This window comes from Peromyscus maniculatus, chromosome 5 (assembly GCF_049852395.1).
Source record: "Peromyscus maniculatus bairdii isolate BWxNUB_F1_BW_parent chromosome 5, HU_Pman_BW_mat_3.1, whole genome shotgun sequence".
Lineage (NCBI taxonomy): Eukaryota > Metazoa > Chordata > Mammalia > Rodentia > Cricetidae > Peromyscus > Peromyscus maniculatus.
This window is the reverse complement of record NC_134856.1, coordinates 42591104-42610692: the sequence shown is the minus strand read 5'-3', so window position 1 is coordinate 42610692 and position 19589 is coordinate 42591104. Positions and strand designations below refer to the sequence as shown.

The window sequence follows — 19589 nt, the reverse complement described above, 5'->3', positions numbered from 1 at the left end:
CTAGGTAGAGTCCCAAAGGAACCCAAGTTGGCACACAACAGAGGTACCTGCACACCCATTTCTTTTCTTTTCTTTTTTCCAACACTATTCACAACAGCCAAGTTATGGAATCAGCAACAGATGAACACATAAAGATAATATGGTATACATAGGTATGGAACAATATTCAGCTATTGAAAAGAATGAAATGAGATCATTTACATGAAAACGCATGGGACTGGAGATCATGTTAAGTGAAGCAAGCCAAACTCAGAAAGCCAAATATGTTTTTTTTCTCATATGCAGAATACAGACTTAAGATTTATTTTTTATCATTTTTCATTATGTGTAGGTGTATGTGTCTGCATTTGAGTATGTGCAAATGAGTACAGTGACCCAGGAGACTATGAAATCCTGAAACTGGAGTTACAGGCAGTTGTGAGCCACCTATGTGGGTGCTGGGGACGGAACTCTGGTCCTCTCCAGCAAATGTTAAGAGCTGAGCCATCTCTTCAGCCTCCCCACAACTCGCCCCAAATTATGACCTAAAGTCGGGGCGTACTACTTTTGAGAAGGAAGGGGACCAGTAGAAAGAAGAAGGGACAAACAGGAGCGGGAAACAGGAGGTTAAATATCAGAGTGGGTGCTTGTGAGTACTCAACCGTTAAGAGAGCTGACTACTCTTTTTGAGGGCCTGGGTCCAACCATCTCTAGCCGCAGTTCCAGAGGATTTAATGCCCTTTTCTGTACTCTGTGGACACTCAGGCACTTGGGTGCCGAGGCAGGAGGATTGTTAATTTTAGAGAAACATGGGCTACACAGTAAGACTCTCAAAAATAAGAACCATATTTACTTATCAACACGGCAGCGTTTACTTTTTAAATTGCCAAGTAAAATGTTATGCATTTATGGTTGACAACGTGTTGACATGAGTGTGAGCTGTAAAACAGAATTAAGTTTTGTTTTAGGAAGGAGCCCACAAAGGTCATACCCAAGCGCTGGCATAAAGAGTCATGCGGAACCTTCGGGCAGCATCGTCCTTAGTCTTTTCCTAAGGACAGGGAAGCATTACAGTAGTGCACACTGCCGGGGTTCCAGTCTGCAGACTTCGGAGGAGTCTGCTTCCCACTCCAGAGGCTTCTGGAAGCCTCTTTCTCACTGGTGCACAGAAGGGAGGGTGTGGAATTTCAGACAAGCTCTGCGCAGTAGCGAGCATTCCTCAGAAGGCATGACAGTGGCAGAACAGAACATAGCGACGTAGTAGGGGCAGCGGACGGGAGGAAGGGGCACGGCTCCAGGCAGAGCGCACGCGTGAGACTGACCAATCAGCAGCTAGGGACGGGGCTGGGCCGGCAGGTCGGCGGAGATAGGTGGAGCCGAGCCGAGATTCTCCAATGGAGTGGAGGCAGAGGCGGGCCCAGTGGCAGAAGGAGAATGGCGTGGAGACACTTTAGAGTGAGTCTGCCGTGGGAGCTCATGCGAAGTCGGAGCGCACGCTGGGAGGGGATGAGGCGGGGAGAGTGAGAGGCTGGGGCCCTTGATGTGTGGCCTGCACGTGGGTGCAGCGTAGGGGCATGCAAAAAAGCAAGCGTGCTGAGCGTGAGCGATCGCGGGCATTTTTTTTTTTTTTTTTTAAATTTGAACTAGTATCGAGCTTCTGTGAGCGCATGTCGTCTAGCATTGTGGAAAGGATCCAAGGCGGAATGAAATAAGACATGCGGCCACCCTTCCAGATCAAGTGTGGTTAGAATGGGAGCCCTGTGTGAAGAGACCTTAGTTGTGTCCCTGGTTTGGGAAAGAGTGCTCAGTTCTTGTTGCTTGACACGTGGGCGTCTGCAGTCTCCCAGGAGGAGGGAAAATGAATACTTGGTTTGTTGGGCAGGCAAATCTGGTCACACCCTCTACTTCCTTATTTAGTGGACAAATTAAAAAATAAAATTATGTGTAGATGTGTGTGTGTGTGTGTGGGGGGTGAGTGCAGGTGCTCTCCGAGACCAGACATGCTGGAGCCCCTAAAGCTCGAGTTATAGGTGGTTGTGGTGAGCTGTCTGTATTTTGGCTGACATCCCTCCCTTTGCTCCTACCTCATTTTAAGCAATGCTTTCCTTTTAGTTCCAAACAGACGGCTTCCGCTACCTCATTCTCTGGCCCTTCTCATTGGCCCCCACCACCTAGAGATCCCTTTTCCAGCTTCTTCCTCCTTTTTAGCTTTTGTGTCCCTTTTGAAAGTCAGCTCTAGCCGGGCGGTGGTGGCGCACGCCTTTAATCCCAGCACTCGGGAGGCAGAGCCAGGCGGATCTCTGTGAGTTCGAGGCCAGCCTGGGCTACCAAGTGAGCTCCAGGAAAGGCGCAAAGCTACACAGAGAAACCCTGTCTCAAAAAACCAAAAAAAAAAAAAAAAAAAAAAAAAAAAAAAAAAAAAAAAAAAAAAAAAAAAAAAAGAAAGTCAGCTCTAACGTGTTTCCTCAAAATCCTTCCATTACATTATTCCTTCATGTCTGTTTTCTTGGCTCTATATTTACATGGCTATTAATTTGTCTCTTCATTAGATTACATTCTTCTGAAGGACAAGGACCAGGCCTGGTTTGCTTGCCTTTGGTGAAGGATTGAATGAATGCATTAGCCGCATAGCATCTGGCAGTGATAATTATCACAAAGCATTGTGAACCGCCTCTGAGCTGGGGTAGTGGTTCTCTACCCAAAGTGTGAAGCTAGGTTTATATTATACACAGGACATTTCAGGCCAGTAACCTTTTTAGGTATAATTTTAAAATATAAACACCATGTCCTAACTACAGTATAAAAGTGTTTAAGCCTCTACTTAGAAGGTGTGCACTCGTATACAAACAGTAAAGTATATCCTTCCTGGTGGGGTTTTAGGAACGGTGACTAATTCTTGGTAATGTTTTGTGTAAACGGTATAGTTGTCCTTAAGTTACAAGGTACTTGTATTCCTGGAAAAGTATATGTAAACCATGTTGGAGGGGAGGGTAGTTGGAGTTTGTGTTGTGAACTACATAGCTTTCCCCTTGGTTCAGATAAGAAGTTTGTTTGTTTGTTTTTTAAAGATTTATTTATTATGTATACAGTGTTCTGCCTGCATGCCAGAAGAGGGCACCAGATCTCATTACAGATGGTTGGGAGTCACCATGTGGTTCCTGGGAATTGAACTTATGACCTCTGCAAGAACAGCCAGTGCTCTTAACCGCTGACCCCTCTCTCCAGCCCCTGTTTTTTTTTTTTTTAAACCTACATAAATAGCAATAAGCAAATTCAAACATCGTACAGTACATAGGGAAATTAGTGTGTTTAATCAAAGAAGAATATTGACAGGACTGATTTTCTCCATTAGCATTGTTCCCTCATTTAACTAGTAAAAATTTTCCCACGTGGCCCCTAGTGGGCAGTACTGCCTGTCTTGAAAATTCCCTGGCTGGTCCTTAGGGAAATATTCAGGGCTAGAACCTGTGTAAGCAGTGTAGATGCTGCATCTACAAAGGCTGGTGTGTAAGTGGGCAGGACATGAAAGGGGGCAGTGTGAGCAGGGAAGGGCTGTCACTTCATGTAGATGGGTACAGGGCCAGGCAGGGTGCTGCAGCCTGGCCTGATGGGGGTCCCCATGGAGCCTTTCTTTTTCCCCACTAGAAGCGGGCCCTGGATGCAGCCATCATCCTTGGGGGCGGAGGATTTCTCTTCACCTCTTACCTGACAGCCATTGGCGATGACCATTTCTATGCTGATTATCTGATGCCGGCCCTGCAGAGGCTGCTAGACCCAGAGTCAGCCCACCGGCTAGCTGTTCGCTTCACGTCCCTGGGGCTCCTTCCTCGGGCTACATTTCAGGACTCTGACATGCTGGTAGGTGCTCCTGGGTCACCCTGTGTTACATTTAGGTATGCAGGGAACGTCACATGCATCAGCACTTCTGTACTTCCCTGCTTTTGAAAACCAGAGCTACAGTGTCGCAAGCAGCTGGAACCCGGAGCCTGGTCTGAGGAAGCGTCTTTTATTCTGAGTTACACCTTGTACTTACAGAGCAGCACTCACCATGTAGCCTGTGCTTACAACTTTCATCCTTACAACTACTCTTTGAGCTAGGTCCTATCTCAGTCTCATCTCCATCTACAGATCAGGAGACTGGGGTTCAGACTAAGTAAGGGACTTGCCCAAGGTCACGCAGCTGCGAGGCAGGACCAGGATTCAAACCTATGGAGTCTGACTCCAGTGTCCAACCTTGGCCACTGGCCTGCCTTGCTGAGGTCCCTCTGTTGACTGGGGACATGTTCTGGAGTCATGAAACGGCTGATGGATGCAGAGGGACCGTGTTAGCTGGGAAGGCTGTCACTTGTAGATATTATATCCTCTGTCTGGGTAGGTATGAAGGGTCAAGGGGGTGCTGCAGCCTGGCCTGATGGGTCCTTTCTTTTCCTCCTCCCCCTCCCCCACCAGAAGCAGGCCCTGGATGTAGTTATCATCCTGAGCAGGTCGAGGACTTAAGTCCTAGGCAACCTCCTGCCCCAGCCACATTCAGCCACAACTCACTCCTCTGGCCCACCCGGCTCCATTTGTGACCGAACCAGTGTGGCCCTTCTACTGTCTCTCTGAATGTTACCCTTTTTCTTTTGAGAGGGGTCCATGTTGTCCAGGCTGGTCTTGAACTTGTGGGCTCAAATGATGTCTGAAGCTCAGCTTCCTGAGGAAGTGGGCCATACAGTATGTATCACTATGCGCAGGGGTCCCTGCTCCTCAGCAGCCAGGCCGGGTGGCACTCTCAGCCCACTTCACCTCCCTCCATTAGTTCTTGCTGTTTCCCAAGTCTTTCCTAAGTTCTTTACCATGACTAGACTCTCCTAGGAGGGTGGGCGTGCTTTTGGAATGCTTGGCTGCCCTGGTCTCCTGATCGGCCAGTTTAACCATAATCTCAGGGAAGTTTGACAGCACCCAGGCTCTGTCACACAGCCAGGGGTGAGGACTGGCTTGAGGGTACCTCAAGGAGGGCCCATTACACCCGAACCCCTCACCTCGTGGTTCTGAAGTGCTGTATGCACATTCTTACTCTCCTTGTGCTCTTCCTCATCTCCTGCGGATTTCAAGACCATGTGGCTTCTCCCTTGGGGACACTTACTTGACCTGTAAAGAGGTGACTGGAGCCAGTACCAGTGCCTGCAGTGTCCTCCCTCCAACTCTCCACGGTGCCCATGGGCTGGCTTCTTGTCAGTTGTGGGGGAAGGGTCAACTGGGGCTTGTATGCTAGGCTGGCTACAGGCTTTGCTGTGGTGCTCACTGGTGTCAGAGTAGCCTGACCTAAAGGCTGACACCAAGGACCCCTTCTTCTGCCCAGGTTGAGTAGATAAGAATGGATACTGTAAGCGTGCTCCACAGCACCTGTCTCTATTCACTTGTGGTGGGACACTGCCTCTCCCCCAGCCTTGAGACCTCACGGTGTCAGACCCCAACAGGCATAGGAAACCCCTGCAGAGCGCTGATGCAGGGAGATACTTCAGAGTGTCCTTCCTCCCAAAGATCTCTATTCTGTGGGCCCAGTGATGCTTAGCAAGCTTCAGGGGAGTTCTGATACAGGATGCTGGGATCCCTGCTGAACACCGCATGGTGTAGCCTTGTATACTTCTGACCTTGTCTCCTTCCCAGGAAGTGAGAGTCCTGGGCCATAAATTCCGAAACCCAGTAGGGATTGCTGCAGGATTTGACAAGCACGGGGAAGCTGTGGACGGCCTCTACCAGCTGGGCTTTGGTTTTGTTGAGGTGGGAAGTGTGACTCCCCAGCCTCAGGAAGGAAACCCCAGACCCAGAGTGTTCCGACTCCCGGAGGATCAAGCTGTCATTAACAGGTAGGTGGTGGCTCAGTGTCAGAGGGCTATATCTCCTCCCCTGCTGGGATCCCTGAGATGGAAGACCTGCCTTCTGCTCTTCCCATATGATGGGTGGACATTCTGTCACGTGGAATATTTAGGAGCCCTTTGAACACCCGTTGTGTACTAGGCAGCTCTTACCCCAACCTTGAGGGAAAAAACCCCTGGATTTTACCAGGTATTCCCACTGAGGCGTGGTGCTGGCGGTAAAGAACAGCGTGGGAAGACTTGGGCTCTTCTGTTGGACTTCACAGTGTGTGCTTTTCTACATTGTTATTCCACTGTCCTTGTCCAGTGTTGGCCTAGAGGAATATAATGATCTCACGTGGAATCTGAAATGTTCTAATGACTACATTGAAAACTAGAAAAAGAAGTGAACTTGATAATATAATTATCACGAGATTTCATCATAAACAATGTACTCTAAAGTCATTGTAACATGCAGTCAATGTAAAAATAATTGATTAACTAGCCTCCTCCTTTTATTGGCTTCTGCTCCTCCGGCACCCACGTGCCTTTTGCTTCTGGTTCCTCTCCCTTGGCCAGGGCTGGTGGCCACATGCTGTCAGCAGCCTTGGTACTACACAGGTGACCCTGCTTTCCGTGAACAAGGGTGTGGTATTCCACATGGACCGCTGCTCTTAGGAGGAGGCATCCTGCTGACTGTGTGAAGTCTTGCCCTTCATTGTTCTGTGTGGTTAGTATAACCGCAAAGAGAAGACCTTTGTGCTTTTGCTAGGAGAGTTTTGGAGCGCCTCCTTGTGGGGATTTTGGTGGGCCTGTGGTTGTGCTTCCTACCGCATGGTGCAGGAAACTCCTCTGCAAGTCATGGATCTTTCTGCAGCAATACAGGCAGGGACTGATGTCGTTAGGACTGGCCAGGCAAAGTGCTTGTGTTTCTGATTTGACTGTTACAGGTGACTTCGGGTCTCAGGGTGATGGTACTTGGTAGAGTCCCGTGGGGCAGGGAGTGATGAGGGTCGGGCGCCTGTGCTCTTGGGCACCTGCACACTGAGCCTTCTTGCTCATGTACGTGTTATGTGTTTGGTATGGGCGTGCTGAAGGGGTGGGTGAGTAGTCACTGCGCCAGCAGGTCCACATGCCACTGTCCATGCTGTGTTGCTGTGGCTGCAAGCAACAGAGTGGCGTAACCAGACCCCATTCGCTGTCATTCTTGTCACTGCGACAAAACAGCGCCAAAAAGCAGCTTACGGAAGGGAGGGGTTCATTTTGGCTCACGGTCTGAGGGTACAAGCCCTCCTGGTGGGAGGAGCCTGAGGCAGGGGGTCACTTGGCATCCGTGAAGGATGCTGGCTCGGGTCACTTTCTCCTTCCTCTGTTTGGGATGTGAGCCCATGGGATGGTGCTGCCCATGTTCATGCTGGGTCTTCCCTGTTCCCTTCAACCTTCCTGGAAACAGTCTTACAGACAGACACACCAGAGCTGTGTTTCCATGGTGATTCTAAATCACATCCAGTTGATGGTGATGAGTGACCAGCGGCGAGAGCATGGAGATGGTCTCGGTGCCTTTTCCGAACTGTGTCGCTTTCTAACCCCACCCCTTCCCTGTGGGTTTATGTGCACCAGGTACGGATTCAACAGCCACGGGCTCTCGGTGGTGGAACAGAGGCTACGGGCCAGACAGCAGAAGCAGACCAAGCTCACTGCAGGTAAAGTCGGGTGCTGTGGGAGAGTTGTTCTTCCTCTATTACAGAGAAACACGGGAAAAACGTGGGGAGGGCACGTGACTCAGGAACAGGAAACAAACAAATAATAAAAAGCATACAAAGCAACTTAGGCTCCCCTCGTTTGGGGATTGTCTGGCTTCCACCACAGCCTCAAAGGTCTTAAGCAAATGTCCTAATTCAGTAGAGCCTTGCTGGTCTCGGGCACCCATGGAATCTGGATGTTCCTAACTTGGGGATCAACAAAGAGCATGTGTGGAGCTAAGACGTGACCCGAGTGCGTCTTCCCACATCCTCCCTGCATCCTTTTGTTCACTGTGTAAATAGTGTGTATTAGTTCGGGGAGAGCTAAAGAGGAGAGTTGTCACACGCCTTCCCACTCGGGGACTAATTGCCCTCGGGACTCACTTTAGAAACAGCCGTCACCTCTGGTGACTTTTCGTGGAGATGTTCCAGTTTGTTCTCTGTGGTCTGCTCTGCTCTCTGAGGTGCATTTTGGGGTCCAAGCCCTGGGTGGTGACCCCTTGCTGCCCATGGCTCCCCAAGCGCCCTCTGCAGTCCGTGGAGGCTTTTCTCCTTTGGCTCGGGAACGCCATCGGGAGGTCTCAGTCTCATTCGATAGCCTCATGGCGTGACAACTAAGCCAAGGACTTCTGCGTTTATCTGGGGAGCTAAGGAAGGAAGGGTTGAAGCGTTTGGCAAGTTCGGATGGTGGGAGCAGGAAACGGCAGTGTTTAAAAGCCCCCGGCTTTCACAGAACCAGACCCTGCCAGCCCTGCAGAACCGTGAAGGTCTCAACATGATGTCCGTGGTTTGTGGTGTTCTGCCTCCCGCCTTCCCCTTCTTCTCGTGAATGCCCGCAGTGCTCTGTGTGCTAGCCTTACCGCCCGTTCTCCCGTGTCCACCCTTCACCCTCAGTCTGTGCCCTCACATTCACTGGAGTGAGTTCGAGTCCTGTGTCCGTGCTCTGCCCACATGTGTCTGCTGGCGGCTCGCAGCCTCATAGAAACCTTTTGCTCGCACCATGCCCAGGAACACGAGTTGAGAGAAGAGATTCAGTGCTCTGTGTAGAGTAGTCCGGCCTTCCTGACTCCAGAATCATGTCAGTGTGGGCAGGTGAGCACTAAGGAAAGGCCCAGTTACCTCATGGAAGCCATACTCTTGATCCAGTGTACTTGTGCTAAAGCTCACAAGTGCTCCTGGCTTGCCGAGTGCTAGGCTTGAGAAGCTTCGAGACCACTTAGGAAATTAGTTACACAAATCTTACTTTTAGGCTGATGTCCACGAAGGTGACCGGCTGTGAGAAGGTGGTTAGCAGTGTGGGATGTTGCTTGTGTCCTCCCTGGCCTGGCATGTGTGAGCCCATGGTGTTCTGGTGTGCACTGGAGCTGCAGATGGACCGCAGCCTGGGCCACTGACATGCTAAGAATTGTGAAAAAGCTGAATCCAGTAAACTCCTTTCTGTCACAGACAGCAGGAGTTTGAAAGAGCACTCTTCTAGAGGCTTGGCCTTTTGAGTGTGATAGGGCAGGTGTGAGTAATTATGCCCAGGCCCCAGGAATGTCCTGGGGCTGTGGAGATTATGATCACCCTAATTATTTTCTCAGAGAACTAAAAAGGTTTATTACACACCTCCATCTACCTTTTAGGCATGATAGTTGAAAATGTTTTCTAGCGTTTCCCTGTGTAGCTCAGGCTGGCCTCGGACTTACAGCAATCCTCCTGCAGGCTGAATCCCCATGTGTGGCTTCCAGTGTTTTATACTTTTATTTGTTTTTAACCATTTCCCATACAGTTCCTTGACCAGGGCTCATGAGATTCATGTTGCTCTTGCTGACATGCCCACCAATGCATGCCTGCTCTCACTTTTATTACCTCCCCCAACCACCCCCGCTTATATATATATTTTTAACTTTTGCAAGGCACTGATCTATGAGTACAGCAGAATGTCTTTAGGAGTTATTTTATTGATATGTTCCTTTAACAGAACAGTAGTATTTGGTTTTCCCCTCGGTCCCCGACCTGTCTGGTCTCAGATCCTGGCCACCCAAGCAGTGTTGAGGTTGGGCTCCATCTCATGGTGTGGGCCTTAGATCCAGTCAGGTATTGGTTGGTTACTTCCACAGGCTCTGTGCTACCATTTCACTAGTGCGTCTTACAGGCAGGTCACCATTGTAGATCAAAAGGTTTGTAGCTGGGTTGGTGTCTACCTTTCTCCTTTGGTAGCATGCAGACACTAGACCAGAGGGAAGAAGACTGTAGGTAGGCCCCAGCTCAACTTCTCCATATTCAGTGACTTGTGTAGGTGTTGTCTTTAGCAATAGGGCCTTGCTGTCTGTTTGTGGAGAGCAACCAATAGCTTTGGCAGTAGCCTGGGGTGTTTGGGGATTCTTATGAGGCCCCTTTGGCCAACAACTTCTTTGAACATCTTCTCTGAAAGTCTGGTTGATTTCTGCACTAAAACCATCTGGCCCTGGGTATTTTTTGGTTGGGAGACTTTTAATGACTGCTTCTATTTCACTAGGGGTTATAGGTCTGTTCACATTGCTTATCTGATCTTGGTTTAGCTTTGATAGATGGTGTATAGTGAGAAAATTATCCATTTATTTTCAGTTTTCAATTCGGTGGAGTCCAGGTGTTAAAATATGTCCCTATGATTCTTCGGATTTCCTTGGTGTCTGTTGTTATGTCCTCCTTTTCATCTCTAGTTTTGTTAATTTGGATCTCCCCTCTTCACCTTATAATTAATTGGGCTAAAGGTTTGTCAATCTGACTGAGTTTCCCAAAGAACCAACTCTTTTTTTTTTTATTAAATTTTTATTTATTTATTTTTTTAATGCCGAATGTCATTTATTAAAGGAGGGAGGAGGTCTTAAATACAGGCTTACAGCACAGTGGGAGAACCCCAGAGGGCAGAAGTTCGCTACCGATGTTTTACAATCTTGCATCTAAAATGTTACCGCCCTTTATGCAGGATACCCAGACAAGGAACTTCCCTTAAGCATTCAGGAGGGTGGAACCCGGCAGGGAATTATCATAGGGAGGATATCAAGGTCAAGGTCAGCAAACAAGGCAACAGTTACCCAAAACGGGGGCCAGAGCCCTACAGGTCCCCCTTTTACTAAAAAATGAGCTTCTGACTTAGGTTGTGTGTGACATCAGCAGGTCACCTTACCTGTCATGGAGACGCCTGCCCAGGCCACACAGGCGCTCTGTCTTAGGTTGGTGAGCGCCCCCCAGGCATTACCCGTCTCTGAATACTCATTATCATACAGGCTCAATCGTGTGTGAGCTACAGAGTTAACTGCTGCCAAAGATCTCAAATTGGCACTGGGCTTGCAATCTGTGTGTTCAACACAGAAAAGACCAACAGAGGTCCTATCTCACCCATAGCCAGTAGGCCAAAGGCAACTGAGCCATTCCCTTCCTTGATGAGCCTTATTGCAAATTGGAGTCCTTGTAAGATGTTATCCCAAAAGCAAATGGAACTTGAGTTTATGAATTTATAATTTTAAAAGCCAATTGGAATGTATATAACTATTGAATTAAATTTATCATGCCCAATAGAATCAAAGATTAACTAACGGTGGTAGCTACTTTTGCTGCCAGGGTCTCCACTGTGCTAGCTGTAGTAACCAATTATGAAGTGGTAATCCCAGAAACAGTAGCAGCGGTGGCGGCCACTGCTATAACAGCAACAACAGCAGTAGCAATGTCAAGTTCTCTTCTGGAGCATGTGGGCATCCACTGGCATGGATACAACTCCAGGAACATGAACTACCAAGGCCCGTTTTTCTTGATCTCAGCACAACTTAAGCTGGCAGCTCTGCAAAAGAACAACTAAGAACCATAAAGAAAAAACAGGCAGCTCACAAGGAGCAGAACTAATGGTCTCATAATGGCTACATTCAGGCTCATAAATTTTAAGGTATCTTCAAAGGGGGCTAAATGAATTAGAGGAGGCCAATAAATGTTGCACAGAGCCACTCCTGAAAAGTAGGTACTACACCAGCTTGAAGGAGATTGTGAAAATGAAAAGGCTTAGCTGGCATGCTACTGTTAACAGATGGAGGTCAGTGACCTTCAGAGTTATCCTTAATCTTCAAGGTGTCTGGATGACACAGAACCAACTCTTTATTGCACTGTTTCTTTCCATTATTTTTGTTTGTTTGTTTCTTTTTTCCTTTTTTTTTCTTTTCTTTCTTTTTTTTCCCCGGGGCAGGGTTTCTCCATATAGTTTTGCTGCCTGTCCTGGATCTCACTCTGTAGACCAGGGTAGCCTCAAACTCACAGAGATCCGCCTGGCTCTGCCTCCCGAGTGCTGGGATTAAAGGCGTGCACCACCACTGCCCAGCAAATTTTTTTTCTTTTCTTTTCTTTTTTTTTTTTTGTTTGTTTCTGTTTTGTTTATTTCAGCCCTGAGTTTGTTTATATCTTGCCATCTACTCCTTTTGGGTGTGATTTCTTCTTTTTGTTCTAGAGCTTTCGGGTGTGCTGTTAAGTTACTAGTATGAGATCCCTCCAATTTATCTATGTAGGCACTTAGTGCTACATAAAGTTTTGTTTTTTGTTTTGTCTTGACCTATTTTTCATTCAGTAGTGAGTTGTTCAGTTTTCATGAGTTTGTAAGCTTTCTGTTGTTGTTGATATCCAGCTTTAATCTGTGGTGGTCTGATAGGATAACAGGATGTTATTTCAATATTCTTGTATCCTTTGATACTTACTTTGTTGCTGAGTTTTGGTCAGTTTTGGAGATAGTTCCATGAGGTACTAAGAAGAAGGTATATTCTTTTGTGTTTGGGTGAAATGGTCTGTAAATATCTATTAGGTCCATTTGGTTTGTGATATCATTTAGCAACAGCATTTCTTTGTTTAGTTTTTGTGTGGATGACCTGTCTATTGGCAAGAGTGGGGGTATTGAAGTCTCCCATTATGTGTGTGTGAGGGATCAATATCTGATTTAAGCTGTAGCATAGTTTGTTTTATGAACTTGGGTGCCCTTGTGTTTAGAATTTCAATGTCCTCTTGGTGGGTTTTTCCTTTGATGAGTATGTAGTTTCCTTCCCTATCTCTTTTGTTTAGTTTTGGTTTGAAGTCTATTTTGTCATATATTAAAATGGCTACACCTATTTTCTTCCTTGGTCCATTTGCTTAGAATATCTTTTTCCATTCTTTTACTCTGAGGTGATATCTATCCTCAATGTTAAAGTATGTTTCTTGGATGCAGTAGAAGGATGGATACTGTTTTTGAACCCAATCCGTGAGTCTGTGTCTTTTTATTGGGAAGTGGAGGCCATTGATATCAATGTTTGTTGATTCCTGTTATGTTGTTGTTACGGTGTGGGTCCCCCACTTCTTTTGGTTTGTTGGTCTTAGATTATTTATTCCTTGTGTTTGGAGTGGTTAACCTCTTCAGGTTGAAGTTTTCCTTGTAGCACCTTCGATAGAGCTGGATTTGTGGTTGAAAGTTTTGCTGGATTTGTGTAGAGCATGTGTCCAGGCCCTTCTGGCTCTTAGTGTCTCTATTGAAAAGTCAGGTGTGAGTCTAATAGGCTTGTCTGCCTTTAGATGTTATCTGGTCGTCTTCTGTTGCAGCTTTTGCTCGACTTTCTCTGTTGTATACATTTTGTTATTATTATTATTATTATTATTATTATTATTATTATTATTATTATGTGTTGTGGGGAATTTATTTTTGGGTCCAATCTATTTGGTGTTCTGCTTGCTTCTTGTACCATGATAGGCACTTCCTTCTTTAGGTTAGGTAACTTTTCATCTGTGATTTTGTTGAAAATATTTCCTGTGCCTTTGACTTGGGTTTCTTCTTTTTCTATCCCTATTACTCATAGATTTGGTCTTTTCATAGTGTCCTAGATTTCCTGGATGTGTTGTGCCTGGATTTTCTTTTCAGATTTAACATTTTTTTGACTGAGGTATATTTTTCTCCTATCCTGCCTTCAATGCTTGAGATCCCCTCTTTCATCGCTTTTATAATTTTGATGAGGCTTTCTTCTGCGGTTTCTGTTCCAGTTCCTAAAGTTTTCATTTCCAGCTTCACCTCAGTCTGGGCTTTCTTTAGTTATTCTGTTTCCCCTTTCATGTGTTGAACGGTTTCCTTCATTTCATTCCACTGTTTGTGTTTCCATTAAATGGTTTATTCAGACCCTCTTTAAGGACCTTGAGCCTGTTCATAACGCTGTTCTGCGATCCTTGACTTGTGCTTCACTATTCTGCATTCTCAGGGCCTGCTGTGGCAGGGTTGCTGGGCTCTAGTGGAGACATGGTGTCCTGGCTGTTTCTGGGCTTTTACGCAGGCGTCTAGGCATCTGGGTTTGAGATGACTATAATTCTAGGTGCTGATATCTGGTCTTGTCTCTGTTGATGATCAGTTCCTTGGTTCCTGTTACCCCTCCAGGAGAGTGTGGTGACTGTGGGTTGCCTGGTAGGGAGTCTTCTGAGATCCTGTCAGGTGTGGCCACTGACGGTCCTGGGTAGAAAGTGTTTCTAGGTTTTGGGAGCTGACCCTAAGGAATGGGGATGGGCAGGAAAGGGGTGGTGCTGAGAGGGTCCATAGGAGGGAGGAAAACTGGATGTGTCACCAGGGTCTGCGCAGACCCCTGGGAACGAGGACAGAGAGGAAGGAGAGGCCACAGCAGGTGATCTGCTACAAAGCTGGGATAAAACTGGGGCATTAGAATTGGAGGACAGAGGGAGAGTGAGGATCATGGACCGACTCCTGGCCAGTGGGGCTGCAGGGTCCCCAGGGAGTGCCTCCTTAAGCCACAGCTGTGACAGAGGATGGGGTGGTGCAGGAAGCCTGTAGAGATCTGTGTGATCTGCAGGGGATACCCTTCTTAACTTACGTATGCTAAGCATGTGCTGTGCCTCTGAGAATCAATCTCCACAGCCCTGCATTTTTGTTTATTTGTTTGTTTTTTTTGAGACAGGGTCTCATGTAGCCCAGGTTGGCCTTCAACTTGCTATGTTGCTGAGGATGACCTTGAACTTTTTCTTAACTACACCTCCTGAGAACTGAGATTACAAGCGCTCACCATGCCCAGCTTCCTACTGTTTTTCTGTTTGTTTTTTTTCCCCTAGTATTTAGGCTTCTAATTCCTCCATTTAAAATTTAAAAGATAAAAGGCTTAGTATGCCGGAAGCATCCAGTGTGCACACTGGCCATTTAGAGATTGTGAACTGGCTCTCAGTCATCAGGCAGCAGCCCCAGGAATGAACGTTTCACCTCTGTCAGCTGCTTCAGGAAAGTTGAGATTCAGGGGAGTCCAACCTGTACTCAGTGTTGCCTGGGAAACTGTGGGGACACACTGTTGATATTTACAGATGGGCTGCCCCTGGGAATAAACCTGGGGAAGAATAAGACTTCGGTGGACGCTGCTGCAGACTATGTAGAGGGTGTTCGCGTCCTGGGCCCCTTGGCTGACTACCTGGTGGTGAACGTGTCCAGTCCCAACACTGCTGGTCTGAGGAGCCTACAGGGAAAGACTGAGCTGCGCCGCCTGCTGGCCAAGGTGTGTCATTACACCATCGCGTGTTCCTTTGGCCCACCTGTCCCTAATCCTTTTCAATCTTCAGGTGAAGGTTCAGGACCACTGAGAAGCTGTTCTTCACATCTAGGCTAGGACTCCTTATCACACCTTTTCTAAGCACCCTCTCCTCTCTCACAAGCCCAGTCATATGCAATAGGCAGTTAACTGCTATAAAACCACAAGCAGCCAGAGCAGGCACGTCTCTCGTGTATCACTCCGTCTCCAGCACTGGGTGGGAACGGAATGACTTCTCACTGCACAGTACTTGTGACACATATCCTTGCTTGTTTTCAGGGACAAAATCAAAACCCTTGAGCAGTTATCCCAAGGGGAGAAATTGCTTGCACTCTAGGTGACCGTATGTGAAAATGCTGATCTGCACTGCTGGGCTGGCTGGGGTCCCATTTCTGGCTTGTCAACCCAGGTGCTGCAGGAGAGGGATGCCCTGAAGGGAGTTCGGAAGCCAGCAGTGCTGGTGAAGATCGCCCCTGACCTCACGGCCCAGGACAAGGAGGACATTGCCAGCGTGGCCAGAGAGGTTTGAGTCAGGGCGGTCCCGGGCAGGGTGGGGTGGCCTTCATTGTCCACTGCTGCTGGGAGGACACAGAACGGCACGGCTGGTGACTTCCTCAGTGTGAGGTGGAAGGCTGGTTGGCTGTCTGTCATAGTATAGTTCATCTGGTGGCAAACTGACTTTGAAAACCTGTTTGGTGCATCTTTTTTCTTGCTTCTGATCCGTCTTCATCCAGGAAGTCTAAGGCCTGTGTTGGCCTCTCTGCCAGTCTCAGGTGGGACTAGAATGTTGTCTGTCCCTTTTCAGCTGGTCCGAACACCAGGCCTCTGTGGCTAAAGAGGGTAGTAGGAACACAGTCCAGCAGTCCTGGATTTAAATCCTGGCTCTACTACGTAACCCCTGAGGGCCTCAGATAAGACACCCGGAGAGCTTGTTCTAAGGGTCAAACCCTGCTCAGGCACGGTGATGGGCTCAGTGTGAGACACTTTCGTGTCACACTGAGAGGCTCATTCTCATAGCTTCTCCAGTCAAGATGTAGGTGAGGCCTGTGAGGGTCTTGCTCTGCAGAACGGGCCCCTGGCCTGGTGGCTGCTTCAATCCTCAAAAGAAAGAGTTTCTTTGAGTCCCTCAGATCCACGGCTTAAGGCTCTTTCTCCATCTCCCGCTGCAGCTGGGCATCGATGGACTGATTGTCACAAACACCACAGTGAGTCGCCCTACTGGCCTCCAAGGTGCCCTCCGCTCTGAGACGGGAGGACTGAGTGGGAAGCCACTCCGAGATCTGTCGACCCAGACCATCCGGGAGATGTACACCCTCACTCAAGGCAAGGCTTGTGAGGCCCTGTTTCTGCCCTGGTCCATGGTGTTTGCTGAGAGCCCTGGTTCTCTCCTCATCCGCTGTGTCTGCTGGAACTGAGGGCTGCTGGAGACCGGGGTCCTCACACCCGCCCTCCTGGCCTTGCTCTGTGCTTCTCTCCAGGCAGGATTCCCATCATCGGGGTTGGTGGTGTGAGCAGTGGGCAGGACGCGCTGGAGAAGATCCAGGCGGGAGCCTCCCTGGTGCAGCTGTACACGGCCCTCACCTTCCTGGGGCCACCTGTCGTGGTCAGGGTCAAGCGTGAGCTGGAGGCGCTTCTAAAGTGAGTGGGCCTTGTTGCGGCTTGAGACGGGGAAGTTGGTCGGAGAGGCGAATTAGAAAGTGACACTTGACATTACTCTACTGTGCACTCCCAGGGGGCTGGAGGGAAACACTGACGGCAGGGTGGGAGGATTTCTCTGCTGCACCTTTGACCAAGGACAAATAGCGCCCAGGGAATTCAGAATGCTTCTGAGGCAGTGCTGGTGACAAGGAATTGCCACTTGCCTGGGGACCGGGAATGGGAGAGCCTTAGCAGAATGAAGCAGGGAGTGAATTTACATTTACATCCGGGAGCTGCAGGGTATCAAGTCACTTCCCTTCCTGAAGTCACAGAGGACCTGGCTGGACATAGGTGCAGGGGCCTGGGTGAGGGCAGAGGAGCGGTTGTAAGGTGTGTTGGGTAGGATGGTGTGGTAAGCAGCACGCTCATGGCGAGTGTGGGCTTCCTGAGGACAGGCCACCTGTTTTCTTTCCAGAGAGCAGGGTTTTAACACAGTCACAGACGCCATTGGAGCAGATCATCGGAGGTGATGGATCCTGCCAGACGCCCCTCCAGAACATGCCCACCAACTCAAGCAAGCCTTGTGGCTGCGTCATGAGAGGAAGATCTGTCTCAAGCCATGTCCCTTGAACTGTGGCCTAGCTGGACTGCACACGCCAGTCACGGGTGTCACTAGACAGTGAAGGCTTTCTCTGATCACTCGATGAGACTGTAAACTAACTGTCACTTTCTGGATCTAAGTCCTGGGATCCCTCAGTATCATAAGGACATTGGCCCTTTGGGAGGAAAAATCATGGAGAAAATAAAGCCACTTAAACCTGTTTTAAAATCATGTCCCTTCCTGCGGGGTCAGGTCTCTGCCCAGATGCTGAAGGTCTTTCTGGGCCCCTACTTCCAGGTCTGCAGAGGGGCTTCCCAGGACTCTGCCTTCCAGTTGACTTGATTTATTTTACATTTCTGACTTTATTTTGAGAATATTTCAAACACAGTCAAAAGTTGCAGGAATAGTCAGTGAAGTCTATGTGTCCATTTTGATCCACCAGGGGTCACCATTTGTCACAGTGGCTTCTCTAGCCTTCTCTTTTTCTGCGTGCACAGAGAGAGAGAGAGAGAGAGAGAGAGAGAGAGAGAGAGAGAGAGAGAGAGAGAGAGAGAGAGAGAGAGAATGCTAGTGTATACTATTATTGCTGAAACGTTTGAGTCAGGGCCATCATTACTTTCCTCCATGAGTGCTTCAGCAAAGCACATCACATTACTGCTTAAATTTCAAAAACCACTGTGTGTCTTAGAGGTTTTTGCTGTGATAAAACACTATTACCGCGCCGGGCGGTGGTGGCGCACGCCTTTAATCCCAGCACTCGGGAGGCAGAGCCAGGCGGATCTCTGTGAGTTCGAGGCCAGCCTGGGCTACCAAGTGAGTCCCAGGAAAGGCGCAAAGCTACACAGAGAAACCCTGTCTCGAAAAACCAAAAAAAAAAAAAAAAAAAAACACTATTACCAAAAGCAACTCCGTGAGGAAAGGGTTTATTTTGTCCTATACTTCTGGGTCACACTCCATCACTTAGGGAAAGTCAGGGCAAGATCTCAAGCAGGGCAGGAATCAATACAGAGGCCATGGAGGGGTGCTGTCTACTGGCTTGCTCTTTGTGGCTTGTTCAGCCTGCTTTCTTACAGCACCCAGGACCACCTGCCTGGGGTGGCAGCACCCACAGTGGTCTAGGCCCTCCTGTATCATTAATCAAGAAAATCCGTCCCAGGCCAATCTGGTGGGGGCATTTTCTCAATTGAGGTTTCCTCTTCTGGTGATTCTAGCCTGTGTCAAGCTGACCTAAAAACTAGCCAGCATACTATACCTTATTCTCAAAGATTAAAAAAAAAAGTACTCTCAGCTGGGTGTGGTGGCACATGCCTTTAATCCCAGGCCTTGAGAGGCAGAGGCAGGCAGATTGAGTTTGAGGCCAGCCTGGTCTACAGAGGGAGTTCCAGAACAGCCAGGGCTACACAGAGAAACCCTGTCTCAAAAACAAAAAACAAAACAAATAACCCCTCTCCCCCCAAAAAACCCAAACCAAACAGTCCTCTCAAATTCATGAAAGCTCCCAATCCTCCTAACCTCACTGCAGAAGTGACCTGTTTGCACTCGGCTCCACTGTGCATGGAAGCACCCACATCTGAGTCCACTGCTGTGGGTGGGGAATGCCTGTCCTTGTCTGTTTACAGCTGTTTAGCATTTCGTGCGATTAACGATCAACAGTTCCGTAGTCCCTCCACCGTTTTAAGATGGCGCTGATGCTGTTGCCCCGTCAGTCTGGCTTGTCGGTCGGTTGGTAAGATGTATTTAGCCAGTCCTCTCTTGATCACCTGATGCCTTCTAGTATCTGATGTCCCCTCGAGCCCCAGTGTCCACCCTCGTCCGTGCTCCTGGGCCCTGCTTGGGTGTTACGGGAAGCTGGTTCTGAGAGCTGTCACGGTTCCTCAGCCCTGGTGTGTTCTACATCTGGAGAAAGTCAGCTGACTCACCCATTCCCCTGATGGTCTGCTTCTGACGTGGTTCTGTGGCCAATACTTTTCTGTCCAGTTGCCCATGAAGACCTGAACAGGAGAACATGCTATTCACATGTGGGGAACATAGGAAAGTGGAAAATGCCATGGTGTGGAGCAGCTTGGGGACCTAGTCTGGGGAGCACAGGAGGTCATCCTGGGCCTCATGACCTGGCTAGCAAGTGTGAGCTCTTTGGGCTGTACTCTCAGTGGGGAAGGATGGTCAGCCAGAGGCTATGGTAGAAGAGACTGTCCTCTCTAGCTGTGATGCTTCCGCCTTCTGACCGGATGAGAGAAGGTTGAAATCTTCATGC

General features: G+C 48.5%; 1 protein-coding gene across 1 annotated transcript; it reads left to right on the top strand.

Moving 5' to 3' along the window:
* Positions 1 to 1296: 1296 nt before the first annotated feature.
* Positions 1297 to 17563, top strand: Dhodh (dihydroorotate dehydrogenase (quinone)). Its single transcript, XM_006974126.4, has 9 exons — positions 1297 to 1434; positions 3625 to 3837; positions 5629 to 5828; positions 7437 to 7519; positions 14876 to 15063; positions 15506 to 15619; positions 16266 to 16419; positions 16575 to 16734; positions 17210 to 17563. The coding sequence occupies exons 1-9, from the start codon at positions 1414 to 1416 to the stop codon at positions 17262 to 17264; spliced, it is 1188 nt and encodes a 395-aa protein (XP_006974188.1). The 5' UTR covers positions 1297 to 1413; the 3' UTR covers positions 17265 to 17563.
* Positions 17564 to 19589: the final 2026 nt, after the last annotated feature.